Here is a 20,657-nt window from a genome sequence, read left to right as displayed (position 1 = left end):
ACCTAAATAAAATTTATTCTTTTTGGCATAGTAAAAAATATTTGACCTATAAAAAATGGGTATGCGGAGCTTATATGTGTGTGTGTGTTGGTGAAATATTGAATAGTATAATATATCATGTGTGATTGAATATATAGAAGAAAATAGAAAATTATTTTGATCGTGTTGTATTCCTAAGATGTACAAGTTAAATTTATACATTTATTTTTTCATAGACTAAAAATTATTAGATGCGAGGCACGGTATCTAAACGTTACATATATTATAATTCAAGTATTTTTGTCATCTATTTTATAGACAACTTAGAATAGTTTTGTCCTGTATCATTAAATTTTTAGGCTATTTGGCATCTAAATTAATATATTTCAACCAGCTATATATGTTATGTTTTAATAAATATTTAAACTTTATTCATTAAATTTAAAAATATTTAAAAAGTTGAATTATAAAAAAATAACATTTTGTGGGCTCAATTTAGATCTACAGCCCAATAAGTAAAGCTTTGTTCCCAATTATAGCTTTCTTATTTGCCCAATTAATATTACTAGTGCGATCTTATGGATAAGAGGAAAATCCAGAGTAAGTGATCGCTCATTCGCCCCGCATCTAAATCCACCATTCAACACGATCTTAAGATTCAAACCAAAAACTTTTGTATCACAATAACACTTTAAAATCTAAACATACATGAAGTGCGTCAAACCACTTACCAAACTATTTCAACAAAAACTTGTTGAGGCGCTTCCCAACAAAGACGTGCACCTTAAACCAACTTTAGCTCGTTCCTCGAAGGTAATATAAATTCTATAGATCGAAATCGCCCTTCTAGTACAAAACCCACATGTGCTCAATAAAAGCAATATATATCTAATAAAATTCATCCATCGACTATTATATCATGTATTAGATCTAGACCGAATTCGTTTAAATGCACCAAAACGTATCACTCGAATGAGTGACTCAAAATAATTAAACCACCGGCGCGCTGATACCAATTGTTTGAATTCATCCATAAAATGTTAAGCATAAAAGGTACGAGGCTTTTAATTTATATCAATGATTTATAATTTTTAATTATCCGATATGTGACTACTGATATGTGAATATTTAACTCTCGCTCATTATAATTGATTTTGAGAGTTAATTACCGAGCTCCGATTCTCTATTCAATCAATTTTAGGTCAGTGTAAGACCACAATATATTTTCTTTTCTTTTATTTTTCGACATATTTTTTTTTGAATTTTTCGGCCCAAGGGCCGCCCGGCTTGGCACGACTGTGGCCCGGGCCATGGCCCGGCATGGCTACTGTAGCATCGACTCTATGGGCCATGCTAAGCCAATCTTTTTGGGCCCGACAGCTCGGACCGGCACGGTCGATATGGGCCTGGGCCCTGCCGGGCCGAAGGTAGGCCCGTGGCCTGCCACGGCACGACCTGCTTGGGCTGTGTTGGCCCGAAACCCCAAGGCCCTTGGGCCTTGGGGTTGGATCTCCTGGGGAGAAGGCCCTTGGCCATTCTTCCCAGGAGATCTCCTTTTTGGCCCAATGGACCAAAAACACTCTCCAATTTTTTTTAAAAAAAAATTATATATATTTTTTTAAAAAATTTAAATATTTGTTATATTATAATTATTTTTATAAATTTTAAATTTTTAAATAAAAAAATTATTTGTTTATTTTTAAATTTTATATATTTTTAAAAAATTAAAAAAATAAAATTCTTTAAAGGCCGGCCCGGAGTAGCGCCCGGACCTTCTGGGCTGAAGGGCCGTGCTGGGCCAGAGAGTTGGTAGCTCCGGCCCGGCATGGCACGGCACGGCCTGAATAAACAGGAAAAATGTGGGCCGTGCCGGTCCAGCACGGCCCACATTACAACCCTAACTCTACCGTTCATAAAAAATGTAAAGATGTACGGCGCTAATAGTTTATTTTAAAACTGCTATTCAATTTTTTAAAATTTTTTATTTTATTATTTAATCTTTTAGTTTTATTTAATTTGAGTCGGTCAATAATATTTTACTTCAAGAAAATTAATTTAATTATTTAATAAATTTATAGTTATAAGAATTGTATAAAGTGTACAAATTAAAACTTCAAGAATAAATGATGCATTTAAATTTTGAAGTGTTGTTGGCCAATTCAAATCAAACAAATTAAAAGGTCGGGAGGTAAAATCAAAATTTTAAAAGATTGAGCAATCAACTCAAAATAGTCCATAGTTCAGATAAATTTTATATATTTTTTATTTTTATTTAAAAAACAAAAGCCCATTGTGAGATGATTAAAACAACCACACAATTTATTTATTCAAATTTGATGTTCTCGCTTGTGTGTGTAACTACACAAAGCTATTCATATTTACATGCACGATACACCAACTTATTTTAGTACGGATGAATAAGATACCTGATATTTCCATCTTTTTTTTCTTTTCTTTTTTTTCAAGTACCTAGCATGAAACAAGAGACAAAATAGAAAATTAAGTTGGAATTATATATTATTACTTGGGACCTAATTATCTATATATTTTTTTAAAAAGAAATCCTAACATTAGCAGGTCCAAAGTAAAAGTTGATATATATTAGTGGATCCAACCAAATATACTTTAATTAAATTTTTAGATTAAATAAATTTTATTAGATATGTTGCATTATTACTTTTTTTTTGAGGGAAAACACGCCCGAAGGCGAATTTATTTATCAAACGGGAGGTACAACTTGAGAGAATTCATCTACCGAGGACCAAAAAGATAGTTTGTTGCTAGTGACCCCTCAGTTGGCCAATCGATCTGCAACTACAACATTTTTAGAGAATCGTGAAGACCATCCATAGCTAAATCGATTGGAACTTTCAAGAAAAGTCCGAATATCCGTGATTCTTGTTCGAGCTTCAACTGTTAGCGAATCTGAATGATAGCTTCTAAGGTGCAAGGCTTTAATGATGGGCACTGAATCTGAGTAGATATGAAAAGTTTCTCCCGGATACTTTTGCAACAAAAGATTTGTCGCTCGAAAAATTGCTCCAATTTCTGCAGAGCAAGCGTCATGGACATCCTTTAGTACATCGGATATGCACATAATGATTCCATGCTGATTGGCGATCAGGCATCCTACTCCACCTGTAGTGCCACCTTTCCAACTCCCATCTACCCATACATGTAAGGAAAATGTCGCAGGTTCTTGAATCAGAGTTGGGTCCCGAATGCTAATCCTTATCATGTTCTCTTTAGAATATAAGGTCGTCCAGCTACGAGCCCGTGAAATGATGGTAGAAATAATGAAAATTTTTCCTTCAAAAATCATCTCATTCCTTCATTTCCATAAGCTCCATAACAGATGAACACAGAAAGCCCTATGGGTCGTCATGGCTTTATTAGTTAGGATAAAGAAAATCCAAAAGGACAGAGGTCTATCCGCATTATCAACTATAAGGCCTATACTGGATGCGAACCAGGCACATCGTATTTGCTCACAATTAAAGAATAAATGTACCAACGTCTCAGGCTCTTGTAGACAAAGCAGGCAAAATCCATTAAAGTTAGGTAGTCTCGAGGCTAGTGCGGCTCCAACTGGTAACGTGTCTGTTACTAGTCTCCAGAAAAATACTTTAGCTCTGGGCATCACATTCTTTATGCCTCAAACTTTTCCCTAATTGTATGCTGGTTTTCATGTGGCTGATGCAATTGGCTCTGATCCATACTATCGTTTAAATAATTGATAGCGGATCGCAGGCTGAAGCGGCCAGATTCGGAGAATTTCCATTGTAGCCGTTCAGAATTTTGGATCACAGCATTTGCCATGAAATTACAGATTTGTAACATAGAGCGCAAATAGGTGAAACTACAGATCTGCTCTGAGCTGACCAGAAATTGAGATTGTTAGCCCGGTTGTACTTGTTCGCCAAAACTTGTGCCCATAAGGATGTTGGCCTAGTGAGGAGCGACCACACCAATTTGCATACTAGGGCTCGATTAAGTGTTGACAGCGATGGTGTGACACCCCAATAATCCCACATCGGATGGAAATGGAGTTGTCATTGGGTTTATAAGAGACTTAGACACTAGTAATAATAACTGGGCTTAAGCATTTTGGACTGTTGGTTTGGGCCCAACGAGTTAATGTTGCTAGTGGGCTGGGTCGTTACATTTGGTATCAGAGCCGGCTCACCAGCTGGACATGTGTGGCGAGTCTCAGCTGAGCCAGGGTCTGGATGACGGGCTAGCGAGACGAGTCTCACATCGCCTGGTGATCTTGGGCTGTGTGTGTGTTTGGACTGACGAGGACGTCAGGACCTTAACGGGGGGAGTATGTGACTAAGAGACTTAGACACTAGTAATAATAACTGGGCTTAAGCATTTTGGGCTGTTGGTTTGGGCCCAACGAGTTATTGTTGCTAGTGGGCTGGGTCGTTACAGATGGTATACCAATCCCCCCTATTTCTCTATTTGTAGTTAGTTTTGTCCACGCCTTTGGGTAATAGTGGCGACCTCCTGGCTTGAAGCCCCACCAGAAATCTCGAATAATTTTATCCATCTGGTGAAGAAATTTTGCAGGAAGTAGAATAAAACAAATGGAGTATCTAGGTACCGCTAGGAGCACCGATTGTATAAGAGTGAGACGCCTCGCATCCAGCTAATCTACTTTGTAATTTATCAATGATGAACCTGAAGGTGTTAGTTAGGGACCGCTCAAAAAATATGTCACATTATTAAGCTAACGTGGATCTGGACTAATCAAAGAACTCTCCATGATGATTTAGAATACACAGTGAATACTAAAGCTTGCATTTGGATCTTAATCTAATTCGATATGGATCAAAAGGAATAGTCGCCGTTATCCTGTAGTAGATTACATAGTATAATTTTTTAAATCAGAGAGTAACCAAGTAAATACGCGCTTAATTACAAAATGTAAATCGAAGTTACTTTTTCCCTCTTTAATTAGTTTTACAAAATGTACTACATATATGATTAATTATCAGTTACCAAATATCATATGCTTCGTCGATCGTATTCTACTTTTTAGTTTGTGCATTTGTATGGTACAGATTTTTTTTTTTTTTTTTAGCAAAATAGTGTACGGAGAAGTTCTTGGAAATGCAATTGTCGTGTCCCACGTACGGATTCTTTAACCGAGTTAAGGGTAAATTACAACTTTGGTTGAAACATGTGGTATTTTGATTTTCAAAGTTTAATTTATAATATATTTTAGTTTAAATTTTTTAAATTTTTACATTCAAGTCTTATAATTTAATTTAGTTTGCTAAATATTTATAAATTATTTATGTAAGAGTGATTAGCATCTTAATTATTATGGTATTATCAATTATAATATTTCAGCATCACTTTTATATTAATAATTTATCAAGATTTAGTCAAATAAATTAGATTGTGAGACTCAAGTAGGGCTGTAAACGAGCCGAGCTCGAGCGAGCTGGAGCCAGCTCGNTTCAAAGCACAGCTAGTGCTCGGTTTCAAAAGCTCGAGCAGTGCTTGAGCTCGGCTTGTTCTCGGCTGGAACTTCTACTGCTCGGCTCGAGCTCGACCGAGGTCGAGCGAGCTCGAGCCGAGCAAATGTCGGGATGAACTCAGAGTGTTAGATTAAAAATCGAGCCGGCTCGTGTTCGGCTCGTTAGCTCGAGCTCGTGGGCACACCCTCGACAGCGATTCTTCGCTCCTCGACATCCTCCCAGCCGCCGAGCTCGCCGTGGCCCGAGGACGTACGCGACCTCGTCGACCTCGCGCGACGCCACTGCTGGCGCTCGACCTCAGCCCCCGACCCCGCCGAGGACGCGCACCGCTCCGAGGTCCTGAAGCTGATCCGCGAGATCGAGATGGAGATCTTCCCCGACCGCGCGTGCCTCGCCGTGATCTTCGAGCTTGAGATAGAGAAAAAGGGAGGCGGCCGTGTGCGGTGCTTGTGCGAGCCTGAGAGAGAGAAAGAGAGAGAGTTGGGTGTGTCATGTGTGTGTGGTTGTGTCACCTGTGTGTGCGGCTGTGTGGGGCAGTGTGAAAAAGATGGAAAAAATACTAATTAGGGTTGGGACTTAAAAAAAAAATATTGGTACTTATTTATGGATCTATGGGTCATGAATGGAAATAAAAAATTCTATATATAAATGGAGCTATGGGCCTTTTTTATAAATAAGCTAAATTTTTAAAAAAAATTAGACTAAAAATTTAAAATTAATAATCTGTATTATATATATATTTATAATACAAATATAATTATATATATAATATATAATATATAAAATTATATTAATATAAAATAAATATAATCGAGCTGTTATCGAGCCGAACACGAGCGAGCTGACACCTTCAGCTCAAGTGTTGGCTCCGTTTATTAAACGAGTGAAAAATCCAGCTCGTATTCAGCTCGTTTACTAAACGAGCGAGCTGATCTCGAGCTCATTTCGAGTTGAACACGAGCTGGCTCGCGAACAGCGAGCTGGATTGCGCACCCGTAGACTCAAGGATGCAAATGGATTCGCGTTGGTTGGGCTCCTGTCCCGATCAGTCCCGGATGGAACATTAAATGGAAACCAAAAATATAAAAAAAAATATAATCTGCCATAAATCGGCCCCCATATGCCGAGAAATCAGAGCGAAAGGCGGAAAACCCTTTTTTGTCTTTGATCCGCCCAAATCCACCAAAAACTTGCTCCCTGCGCCCGATCTGTTCCAAAATAGAATAAAAATTAGTCCGTCCCGAGTTCGCCCTGTTTGCATATATTGAATTGTAATAATCCTAAAAATTTAAGCCATAAATTGTCAGAAAACCAAAGTGTGACGAGACTCATAGTTCGAGGACGAAAAGCGTAATTTACCCTAAAGTAGATAATGACCTAGCTAGTTTAATTGCTTGTTAATCAACTAAACACAAATTCATCACTAACAGTAATAAAATAAAGTACCAATTATTTTTTTTGAGAGCCTTAAAAATTAAATCACAGGTTTGTACTAGAGAACATGCATGGGAGAAGGAGAGCGCAAAAAAAAAAAGGCCTAAAAAATAGAAGCAATAAATTAAACAAAGTGAGAGATCTAGTTCATGCATCAACTAAAAATGCTGCATCAGCTACAGTAAATATTTAAAGTCCCACATTTTTATAAGAAGACAAAATATTTTTCACTCTTTTGTAGTACATTCGTACTGCATCTCTAAAATGTAGATGAGATCGATTAAGAAACTTTTTATTCAATAATCTCTCTCTCTCTTCTTAAAAATCAATGTCTCGTTAGCGTTAACCTATGTAGATCTCTCTCCTTTCTTAAATATTTTTGTCGAGCGATGCTCAAATCAACGCATCGTTACTGTTACCCAATTCTAATAGCATGGTTATAAGCTTAATCTAATATGGTATTAACGAGGTGAATTTTGACCACACTAAACTAGGATTAACTCTGGTTTAAAACCCTAGAAAGCAACAGAATACGCGTTATAAATAATGCGAAACAACTGTTTTTCTATAGATCTCCTACTTGTTGATAGGTCTTATACTCATATGCAATTACATAAACACAAGGCCATATATAGTTTATCTACTTAATTAAAATAAATAAAAAGCTTAATTACCAAATGGTTAATTTGGAGTACCATTCAAATATTGTTTGCATCATCTAGGAGCCCATTTATTGCTTTGCTAGGGAGGCACCTGTACAAGATGTACAAGACTAGTAAATGCCTAACACCATTAATTAATTCTCTATATATTTACATTGTCCTAGATGGTGTTAAAGTAGTAATTAACCCTATTAGAAAGAGTGCATCTTCAAATTAATTTGTACACATTTTATCAAAAAACAAAAAAAAAGTAAACTTCAATTAATTAGCTCCTATAAATACATACTTTTTCTTTACTACTCAGTAGTTTAAAAGATATTAGTTTACTACTCTATATTTTTAGTTTTAAATAGGACAGCAGTATGATATAATTTTTTATATATAAATCAAAATTTTGGAAAGCAAAAATCATTTTGCTACCCAGCCTAATCATATGGCAAATTCCTAAGTAAAATAAAAATAAAATTATAAAACAACAACAACAACATTTTCCAAACTATACCACAAGAGCGCTAATCAAAGCTTTTTCTGTTTCCAAAGAGTACTTAGAGCGTGGATATCAAAATATAACATGTTAAATATATTCCTCAACATTTAAAAGAGTGCCTTTATTGACATAGATCGATATTTTTATTAGAGACAGAGTTGTTAAATGGCGCGAACTAATCTAAAAAGTTATATAAGTAGATAGAAATATCCTTCCACATTATATATTTAGTCATAATTTCGATGCTCTTCTAAACACATTAGAAATTCCACAACTGGTCCCAAAATCAAATTGACTCAAACTGTGGAGAATATAATAAAAAATATACATATATGTCTTAATCCTTGGAATATTATCCTATGATACTATTTTTGCATATATCTGTTGACCTCGTAATGTGGAAATTAGGTCCGTTTTGTTTGTTTTTCAATTTCTTAGTTCTCTTGTACCGAATTTGAACGTACGATTTCTTTTTTCCATTTGATATTTTAATCTTAAAATTTGTACCTAGAATTTAAAAAGTTTGGTGTTTGATGCTTAATTTGTCAATATATATATATAGCAATTAGTGGAGGGTACGGATGTTAGGATTCTTGGAAATGTAATTGTCGGAGATTGGAGCTTGTGCTTAGTATTATGTGACAAATTTATTTATTTACACTAAGTTCCATAGAAATTTATTAAAAAACCAAAGAACTAAAATAACTAAAATATATGTATGCATGTAATTAATGATTCCTTGAACTTGTACTACACCTGCATGGGAAGGAAATTATGATTTAGTATATAATTAAGGATCTCGAGGGTTTGGTTACGACGCGTTATTAATGTTAGAATGCTGAATCACTATATTTGGTGTCAGAACTAATTTGTTAACCGAAAGCGCCTGATAATTTTAGGTTAGACTCTTAATTTGATTAGTTAGACCTTCTAAATTTTGTTAAATAAATGGCTGGTTGTTTGGTTCCACAAAAATATGTGAAAAAAATATTTCCAAAAAAAAGAGTTTCTCATGGAAAAGTTTTTGTTTAGTTTTCTGCTAGTTTGGTTTTTTTTTTTTTTTTAAAAAGCTAATTTTTTCGGAAAACTTTTTGCCAACTCTTATAGAAAATTAGTATGTTTATTTTTCAAAAAAATAAACTCAGAAAACGAAAACTCTAGTGTTTCATAAAATTCAAAAGAGAGATTAAAAAGACTAATTTTTCGTAGAATCAAATGAAAAGTTTTCCATAAAAAAAATTCGCGAAAATTTTTTTCTTTATTCTTTTGAGGAACCAAACAGATCCTTAAGCTTCTTTCTTAATCCAAAATTACTAATTATATAGTCAACAAAAATTTCAAAAGAAAGTTTGATCAAAACAAACAATATGTGCTTCATTTGATACAAGTGATAGAATTATTGTTTTTTTTATTAAAGTAATCGAATCAATTTACTTTAAGCACCGATTAAATTTTTATTTTTTATTTCAGTATTTATAGTAAAAAAAAAAAAATTAAAAAAAAAGAGTAGATATAGTGCGAAACCAACCCAAAGGAAAATTAATGGGTCAATGTGAGAAGTGTTGTCACATTGTTTGATTCCCTTTGTCTCTTAAAAACATTCTAAAGACATGTAGATTCATTGTACACAATGCACACGTGCCAACTTTTTATAACATTATTAATTTGTACAGTAACACTGTTGTACCGTTACGATTTGATCTCTCAATTTTTTTTTTTTATAGGAAAAACTTCAAATACCACCGGTGGTTTCACACTTTCTCACTTTAGTACCATGTGGTTTAAATTATATCAATTTAGTGCCATATAATTTCATTTTTATCTTTTTATTATCGATTCCACTAATTTTAATTTTTCATTAAATCAGTGATAAAGTTAACACTAAAGAGTACTAAAGTGTATATTCAATAAATCTAGGTAGAGTATCTGAAGTTTTTGTATATAATTTAACAAAATATTAACGAAGAAGCTGACGAAAAGATAAAAATAAAACCACAGGACACTAACTTGATACACTTTAAACCACGGGGTACTAAAAATGAGAAAGTGTGAAACTAAATGGGTGGTATTTGAAGTTTACCCTTTTTTATATGCTAGATGTAGTGCACATATAATGCAAGTCATATTTATTACTTAATTTAAATTTAAATATTTATATTTTCAATAAAATAGTATTAAAATTTATATTTTAAATTTTAATAATTATTAGTGGCATAAGTTTATTTTTTTAAATTTAATTTATTTTGTCTTAATTTTTAATTATTTTTAGAAAATATATAAAATATTTTTTTATTCCATCTAGTATTCATATAGTATAGATATATAACACTCCAATAATAAGCCGCTAAAAAAAAAAAAAAACTGTTTGAGATATATTAATTAAGAGCTATTTTAAAAAATTAAAGTAAAAAGTATATGTAGATAAATTTTGCCTATTTTTTGATGATATCGTATTAATTATATAGTTAACTCACAGGTATGATTTTTCTTTTTTCTTTTTTTCTTTTTTTTTGTATGTGTTGGAGATACTTATTTGTAGGGGCAATTGCGTATATATTCTTAAAAAATTTTCGACTTTTTTATTTATCTCTTTAGAAGGCTAATATTAAAATTATTTTTTTAACTTTCCAAGTTATTTCAAATATATTTTTAGAGTTAAATTTTGTTAGTGATAGAAACAATCATTATTTGTAAAATTATTATTTTGCCTTTTCAAATGTACGCGTTATCAACTTTTCTTTTTTGCTCTTAAATTAGGAATAAAAAAATATTTTTGACTTTTTATCTTTTCAAATATATCCTTCTCTTTTCTTATTTGTCTTCTTTTAACTCTGCTAAAAATTTAATTTAAATTTAACCTAAGATAATTTAATAGATACTAACAATGAGATTACTTTTGAATAACCGAAAGATATACGATATATATATTTGAAACAAAAAAAATATATAAAATATAAAATAATTTAAAAATTTTGAATGATGTATTAGATATTATTCCTTATATATTTGTATACAAGGGAAATAAAAAAAAAAAAAGGTAAATTAATATTATTAATTATAATGAAAACAATATATAATGTATGATGCGACAACATTATGTTCGTGCTTCAAAAGTCCATCTCCGCGTCCTCTAACGATTTGGATGGGATGTTATGTTATCATCCACAATGCTTTAAAATGAGTGTTGCTTAAATGCTCCACGTAATTGAAAATGAGCAATGGTTCGTTTCCAACATGGCAATCATATTGCCAAAGTTAGTTTTTAAATGAAGGATTAGTACCGTTCGCGAATCATATCGTGTTCGATCTAAAATGTGTTCGAAATAGATTGCTCATTTAATAAATAGGCTGAACATAAAACGGAGTCAGGTGTTGCTTGTGTTCGACTCGATATAGCTTGAATATATAGTACGATTTTAGATTAGCCCAAAGACAAAAGAGAAATGTTTTGTGAATTTTAATTATTATATTAAGATTCTAATTTTTTAATTTTCTTTCAACTTTTCATCCAATAGTAAAGCTGACAATCTAATTTACTGTTCGCGAATCAGCTTGCGTTCAAACTGCTAATAAACAAACTAAACAAGAGCTTGATTTTTCAGCTCGATATTTTAACGAGTCAGTTCGTATTCGGCTCGTTAATAAATGAGCGAACACGAGCCGATCGTAGCTCGCTCGTATTTGGTTCACTGACAGCCCTAGATCAAGGGGGTTTCGCATGCACATGCGGGCTCCCTTTTATTATCTCGAGGTATATGCCAATATTTTTGTGAGCCAATTTAGCTCATTTTTGGATTTTTTTCTTAAAAGAATTTTTCCACGTATAATCATGCGCGGTTAAAGAAATAATATTATTTGTGCGATTTATGAACCTGTCACGAGATTTATGCCAATAATCTTGAAAAATGGATTAATGTATGGGTTCGAGATCGTTTTTGCCGATAAACACGGTTCCCAATTGTTTAAAATCTATCCATGATTTAAACTTTTTTATTTGATAATATCAAAAATAGTTTCGATAATATTAATTGATTAATGATACCCTTGAGTATATAAGAGTAGTATTGTATAAAAAGCGATTGGTTATGCGGATTGTGTATGAAACTGAACGACCATGTTCCGTGATTTGCGCCGAATTATGTACAATCTAATTCCCATTATCCGCATTCTTAGCTAAACTGGTTCTCAGAGTGGGCATAATTTCATTGAACTTATTATGTATTCTTAGATCTCTTTTTTGCTTCGCGAAATGAGAGTTGTATTTTTTGTGCTCAGTACGTAACAAAGGATTGATCTTTTAACGGAGAACAAGAATCGTAACCGTAGCGTATTTAAGCGCAATAACTAAAATGAAAAGCTATTTAAGGGTTACTTGAACTTTGCCCTTTAATCAAATCATTCAATTCATCAAATAAGTCGTGTACCTCATCATCATGCATACCTTTCAAGTTAAAGTTCAACATGACAAACACATGGAGAAATACATTGGTGTATATGTATAGTGGTTATCAATTATTTTAATTAACCCAACATAACCCATCATGTGATGTGGCCACCACTTAATCATATTCCCTGCTTTTTTGTTTTTTGTTTTTTGTTTTTTTTTTTTTTAAAGCTGATCCGAAGAGTAGCATTGACATGTAAGTTTGGTGTACAAAGTACATATACAGTAATATGGAAAAATAGAAAATAGTACAAGCAACAAACAGAGAATCTTTTTCTTTTGTAAACTGAGATCAATAGGACATCTAAAAAGATTTGTGTGGGTCCTAAATTTGTTTCATTGTTTGTTTGAGAGAGAGAGAGAGAGAGAGAGAGAGAGAGAGAGAGAGCAATGCTACATGTGTTGTACACCACAATCCATAGTTGAATGTGTTTTTTAGACTAGTGGTCTTGTTCTTTAAATTGATGCTTCTTTAAAGGAGAGTTTAATTAATTTTGCGCAAATCTAGTGTACTAAACCAACCAATCAAACTGTAACATATGCATTTAATGTTTAAGTTAGAATATAAAATCCTTCCTCTTTTAGAACCACCTCGGTTTGAGTCTAGCTAAGGATCTGTTTCGCAATAATGAACTTATGCCACCAAGTAATCCAAAATTCACACGACATTACTCTGGGGAGAATGACGTCGTGAGTTCAATCTACACGCAAGTTATCGCATGAAACATCTCGCGCCTTAGATCCAGCTAGCGAGACCAACGAGAAACGTGATCTGTGCAATCCATACCGGCATGGTTTTCGTTGCAAGAGGTCACGAGTTTGAAGCACGACTTCATAACTTACAAACAACCCACGTAAGTAAGACAGCGGAGCTAGCAAAGCTAGTTATGAAAATATTTCTACAAACTGCCCGAAGAATAAAAATAAAATTAAGATCTGCTTTTTAACCATAGGTATTATATTTTTAACTCTTCTAGGTCCATAGAACATGGTAAAACAAATCCACTCAATAATTTCACCTTCTAAGCATATCCAAATAAAGTTAGTGATTGTTTATATGTGGAATAATGAAGCATGAATAATACGGCTGGGGCTACTATACTTATATGAGTATACAGCCCTTTGTACTCATAAATTTTCAGCCGTTCAGATGAAAAAATATGCGGTTATGATAAAAATGGTTACGATTAGGTTGATAGTGGGCCCCCTAGGGTTGAGTGGGTGGTTGGTTGAATAGTATAATATAACGGGTGAAAATGATTAAAGGGTAAATCTAGCGGGCAAAAACTTATGAGTACAAGAGGCTCTATACTCATAAAAGTATAATAGCCGGACTCTGAATAATACAACTTAGGTTAATAAAAGATGAAGTTGCTCCTAGTCCCATGTCAAAAAAGGCTGCTTTTGTTAATTGAGAAATTAATTATTATCTCCCCTATTTGGTGTATCTATGTATATGATATGTTACATTTAATATAAATATATAAAATTTATTTGAATCAATTATCTAATCTTAATTTTTTTTTATTTTACTTACTAGCTTTTTAACCCATTTAATTTGAACCATTTATTGGCGCATACATTTTAAAATTTGAGTGTATCGTTTACGTTTATAAGCCTGATTAGTATGCTATAATTCATTCAGATGTAAATTCATTAAATTAAACAATAAGCCTAAATTTTATACCAAAAGAATCATCAAATAATTTAAATAAAATAAATTAAAATTTGGGTATCAAAATCTAAATTTTTTAATGTTGGACGTACGGTTGAATCAAAATAGTTTTACCTATTTAATATTTACTTATTAATACTTTAAAATTAAAGTTTTAATTTGGTTCTTGTTAAATGCAATATCTAATTAGATTATAGATAAAAATTTTAAATTTTAGAAATATGTTAGTGAGTCATCCAAAATTAACAGTGTAGAAAAGGACAATATTCAATTACTAACGAAATAAATCTTTACAAATTTTAATTTTTAATGTTAGGTTTTGTGAATGGTATTAAGGTCACTTTCATTATTGAGACCCATTAAGTTTTATTTTTTAAATTTAGTTTTTAAAGTTATTTTAGTTAAAATTTTTTTGATATGTTTAATAGTTCTATTAGCTATTTATAACCAATAATTACTCTAACTCTATGTACTAAAAAAAATTAAAAAAATTAATTAAATTTGACAATATTATCTATAAATTTAATAAAATACATAATTGATAATTACAATGGTCCCAATCACTGTTAAACTTAGAACTTTTTTGATTTACACCTCTTTAGCTTTTCTTCTTTTTTTTTTTCTAATTAAGCTATTTTAGTTACTTTAGTTAAAAACTTTCTCAAATTTAATAGCCTTATTTGCTATTATTAATTAATTATTCTAACTGTATTTGTTAAAAATGATCAAAATTATTGTATTTGATAAAATTATCAAATCTAAAAAATTGAAGAGTCGAAGTGCAAATAAGTGGCACATTTCAAAAATGTTTATTGTTGAGGGAGTCTCTACACAATTTTAGGGGTTGAACTTTTTACAAAATTATTTTCGCTTTCATTTTTTTTTTTTTCTTCAGATGTGAATTCGGATACGGATACTTATCAAATACTAAATTTTTATTATCAGATCTATCTGAAATAAACTCAAATTCAGATATGAATCAAATTTGTAGTCATGATAATAATGTATACTAATATACATATACAAATATAAACTAAAATTAATTAGTGTAATTTAGATATACAATGCAAATAAACGTTTACATTCATATTCAAGCTCTACATTCCCACAGCTTACTAAATAGAATTTAATATTTTAATAAATACAAACACAAATTTAACATAAAATTTATAATAAAAAAATAAACAAAAGACACGATAGAAAACTAATTTACCTTCCGTGATATATATTTACATGGAAAAACTTCAAAAAATCCCCTGTCGTTTCGCACTTTCTCACTTTAGTACTGTGTGGTTTAAAATATATTAATTTGTCCTTCTGTGGTTTCGTTTTTCTCTTTTTAGTATCAATTTTATTATTATTTTTTTTAAATCAGTGACAAAGTTAAAATTAAAGAATACTAAAGTAAATATTCGATAAATCTAGGTGTGTATCTAAAGTTTTTTTGTATATAATTTAATAAAATATTAAGGAAAAAACTGTGAAAAAGATAAAAACAAAGCCACAGGGAGGCAAATTGATACCTTTTAAATCACAAGGTACTAAAGTGAGAAAGTGCGAAACCACAGGGAGGTTTTTTGAAGTTTTCCCTATTTACATCCCTCTAATTATCTCTTAAATTTAGTGAAAATTATCAAATACAATTAGATTTTTTTAAAAAGAAAATTTATATCCGTATTCATAGTTTTTTTTATTTTTTTGCGAATTAAATTTAGACACTAATAATATATGTCAAATTCTAGGGAAATTTACAACACTGTCCTCTTTTATTTATTTATTTATTTTTTAGTCCCCTCGCATCACAAATTCCACGTTTTGTGCAGTTACGTTAGGAGTCGTGGAACGTGTGTACGTAAACCGACACATATAACTCCGACAGGTGGCCCCCACTTTATTTATTTATTTTTTCCGTTACTTGCTTACGTAAGCCTAAGTTTATGCGCCCGTCCGTACGATAGCCACGTAAAAACACGTGGACGTGTCCGCGAACTCTCCTGATGGTGCCACGTGGCTTCGAGAACGGGGAATGTACCGTAGGTATTGCACCGTATGGAGCTAGTAACAATTTTCATACGTATCCCCATAAAGTTTTACAATTACACATTGTTTCTACATGTTTTAGTTATTAGATATTTTCTATTTTTTATAATAAAGCTTTAAAATATGTAGATATTTCTCTACACATTGGCTGTACTAAGTGAGTGTTAAATTTTTATTTTTTGAATCGTCATGCCCATTTAAAAAAAAAAAAAACATTTTTTAAATTTCTTAAGATTTGTAGTTATCATTCATGTAAAATGACATCGAAGAATTAATAAATAATTTTACATATAATTAAAATTATATCTAAGGATACAATGGTTATTTTGTATAAAAAAATTAATTTTAACCGATCCTAAGAACTAATAAGTACTTGAGGAAATTAAAAGTCTAATATAATTCCAAATCATTCCTATTATTCCATAATTTCAACTCATGTTTCATTTCGGTTTTCAAAATTGTAGAAAGCCAAATTTTGAATTTGACATCGAAATTTTATTTCAATCTCTAACTTTTTAATACAACTTCTTTTTTGTTTGCTATAATTTTAGATTAAAAGTTGTAGTTTAATATCTAATTCATCTTTACGTATATAAACTAAAAATTCATTGTTTCTTCACGTACTAATCTGATAATTTCAATACAATGATTTAACTTGTAAAAATAAAAAAATAGCACTGATTTACTTCCTAGTAATAAATAAGGACTAAAATGAAACTCCTTTAAAGGTTAGAGACTCAAACAAAATTAAAAATTTAAGAATCGAAATAAAACATTCAGAATCTAAAATATCGAACTTTAAATATTTGAGGATTAAAGTAAAACGTACATAACTTAATTGAACTATATCCTTTCTGAGTTGGTTATCCCATCTTTCAAAATTTTGATTTTATTTTATCTGTATAAATTTAGTTAGCATACTTTATACAATTGCGCAACTATAAATTTATTATTAAAGTAAGTAATTAGTTTAAATTTTGAAGTCAAACTATCATTGACTGATTCAAAGCATACAAATTGAAAAGTTAGATGGTCAATCATAAAATGATCCATAATTCAGATAAATATCAGTCATTTTACTTCAAGAAATACATATATAGTAAATATTTTTTAAATTATTAAAAAGGAGATATTACGTATGAAACGAACAGAATACTTAGAATTAGGAAAACAAGAGAAATTAGAGTATAAATGTTAAATTAAAAAATTTATCTAATTAATTAACATCAAAATATTAATTAAAAATAATTTAATAAATTAATAAATTATATAGCTGAATAAACATTAAAGATAATAAAAATATATTAATTAATTAATTAATTAAATATTAAGTAAATAATTTAACTTTTTAATTAGTTAGTAAATTATTTTAGTTGGATAGCTAGTAAAAAAATTAGTTAGATTAATAAAAATATTAATGATTAATCAATATAAATATTAGTCTGTAAATAAACATATTAAATTATCAATAATTAATTAGCTAATTAATTATAAATAATAAATTAATTAATTATTTTATTTTTTAAGCAATGAATAATAATAATATAAATATTTTAATTAGATTAACTAATAATTTAATACCATAATTAAAATTAAATTTTAATTTTAATTAAACCTTGTTCCTATTTAGGAACAATCTTGTTTCAAGAAAAAGGGTTTTTTTTGCAATTAGCCCCCTGAAAAAAATTATTTTAAAAATAGCCCTAGCAAATTTAAATTTGCAAAAATGGCCATGATCTTACCACGCAGATGCCACATCAGCGTCAGGTGGATGGGTTGGGGTGTTAAGTTGAACATGATAAACCATTCACCCTATTCAAACACGGTGTGTTTCATATTTATCTTTTTTATAATACATATATTTTTTCTTTTCCTTCTCTTTTTTCAGACACGGTGAATCATTCACCGTGTTTAGACACGGTAAATGGTTCACCGTGTTTAACTTAACTATCTTGCTAGAATTATTTTTAAAATAAATTTTTTTCAGAAGGCTAATTACAAAAAAGGCCCCAAGAACAATGATGAAACAACCGTTTCAGACTGATACCAATTTATTAGAGAGACATGAAAATTACTGTTTTTGATACGAAAATTTATATTTTGAAACAAAAAAAAAGAAAAAAGAATAGAGTCTTATTCACGTCTTGTTACTGAAACAAACACTGCCTAAAACTGGTGTAGAGAGTGAAACACAACAAGTAAGAGAGAGAATATAGAGAGAAGTTAGAGAGAGAGAAGTTAGAGAGAGAGAGAGAGGGGGGGGAGAGTTTTTACTCTCCACCCACACGAGCGGTTCCCTTTTTTTTGAACCCACACTTCTCCATGCAAACCCCAATGCCCACACTTCCCCAACACACCATTTGGTCTCAGTATAAAGCCACCACATACACATATCTATATATATATATATATAGAGAGAGAGAGAGAGAGAGAGAGAAACTTAGAGAGAGAGAGAGAGCACTGTATAGTTTTCTCACACCAACCCCACTCTCTCTCTCTCTCTCTCTCTCTCTCTCTCTCTATATCTCTCTCTCTCTCTCCTCTTTTGCTCCTTTTCCTTGCTTCAAAATCCCTCCTTTTGTAGCCAAAAAATGATTTAGATTGGAGTTTTGAGGAACACCCACAGAGCAAAAAAAGGATTTGAACTCATCATTAATTTGGTGATTAATTAGAGCCCCAGATCTTCGATGAACAGGATGGGGTTTGAGCCACAGAACCCCACAACAGAGGAAATGCTCCTCCTCTTCTCTCCTCCTACTCCGCAAGCACCAGCACAGCCACCAATCTCTCATGGGTTCATTAATGGTGGAAAGGAGGAGGAGTAGTAGTAGTAGTAATAGAAGTAGAAGGAGGAGANGAGGGGGAGGTGGGGAATAAGAGCTTTGCTGAGAACACCCATGTGAAATTATGTTGCAGGGGCCATTGGAGACCTGTGGAGGATGCAAAGCTCAGAGAACTTGTTTCCCAGTTTGGCCCCCAGAATTGGAACCTTATTGCTGAGAATCTACAAGGAAGATCAGGTTCCTTCCTTTTCTTTTCTTTTTTTTTTGTTTTTTGTTTTTTTCTTTTCTTTCTTGTGAAAATATGTGTTTTGAGTAGTCAAGTGTGTATATATATATATATATTGTTTGTTTTTGATTATATGTAATAGGGAAGAGTTGTAGGCTAAGATGGTTCAATCAACTGGACCCAAGGATCAACAAGAGGGCATTTAGTGAGGCAGAGGAGGAGAGGCTTTTAACTGCACACAAGCTGTATGGGAACAAGTGGGCTCTCATTGCAAAGCTGTTTCCTGGGAGAACAGACAATGCTGTGAAGAACCACTGGCATGTCATCATGGCCAGGAGGCACAGGGAGCTCTCCACTGGTGGCAAGAGGAGGAAGATGATCATCATCAACAACAACAACAACAACAACAACAACAACAACAACAACAACAACAATATTACTAATATTAATAATAATAATAATAATAATGCTCACAAAGGTGGTGGTGTGGAGCAAAGGAGCAGTGGGATGAGCAGTGCATGTGCATGCAAGGGGGAGTCCACAACCACTGCTGCAAGAGAGGAATCTGGTTCTGGTTCCACATGCACTGGGTTCCCCCTTGACTCATTTGCTGCAGTTTCTGGGGCTGTTCATGGCTTCTTTTTCAATGGTTTCAACCTCTCCCATCATCCACAACTCTTTGGTTTCTTTGCTGGTATGACTTTTTCTTTTTTTCTTCTTCTTATTTTCTGACTATATAGTTACTATCTATAATATTACTATAATATTGTTTCTAATTAGATGTTACTAGCCAGTTCCCATGACTGTTGCAGGCCCAGATGAAAAGCTGGTTGCAGTGAGAAAGGGGAGTTCTGAGTTCCCTAGAAACTGCTTTCAGGGAAGTGCTTCTGCCATGGTGGCTTTTGAATATTCTGGTCACCTTGATGCTGCAGCAGCAGCTTCTGAGGCTTCAGCAACTGAATCAGCCTCTCTCTACAGCAACAACTCTTCCTTGCAGGATGAAGCAGCTGTTGGAAATGGAGAAAAAGTTAGCTTGCCCTTCTTTGATTTCCTGGGTGTTGGAGCCAATTAGAAGTACTAGCTTAGTTTAATTTACCAACAGCAGTTAATGGCAAATGAGGCTTGGAGACTCTGTACAGAAACCTTTTATAAAGGAGAGGAAAGATCAAGATTCAAGAACAAGGAGAGAGAGAGAGAGAGAGAGAGAGAGTTCAAAAAAAAAAAAAAGGAAAAGGAAGTTTTTGGTGTTTAAATTTAAATTGGTAGAACTTTTGTTGTAGAAACCAAACCTCTATCCTTTTACTTTATGATGACCCTTCAAATTTTCAATTCTCTGGCAAATTAATGCTGTGGTCTTAGTTCTCTTGTTTGAATTTCCAAACTGAGTTTCATCTTTGCAATCCAGGGGCTAAAAGGTCTGTTTGAATGTCGGAACAAA

General features: G+C 32.2%; 1 protein-coding gene across 1 annotated transcript; it reads left to right on the top strand.

The window, feature by feature from the left end:
- LOC109719693 lies at positions 1,290-20,657 on the top strand. Its single transcript, XM_020246477.1, has 5 exons — positions 1,290-1,406; positions 5,691-5,904; positions 19,024-19,230; positions 19,362-19,913; positions 20,014-20,657. The coding sequence occupies exons 1-5, from the start codon at positions 1,290-1,292 to the stop codon at positions 20,289-20,291; spliced, it is 1,368 nt and encodes a 455-aa protein (XP_020102066.1). The 3' UTR covers positions 20,292-20,657.

The sequence above is a fragment of the Ananas comosus genome, linkage group 13 (assembly GCF_001540865.1).
Source record: "Ananas comosus cultivar F153 linkage group 13, ASM154086v1, whole genome shotgun sequence".
NCBI lineage: Eukaryota > Viridiplantae > Streptophyta > Magnoliopsida > Poales > Bromeliaceae > Ananas > Ananas comosus.
The sequence above is the reverse complement of the archived record's forward strand: the minus strand, read 5'-3'. Positions and strand labels throughout refer to the sequence as shown.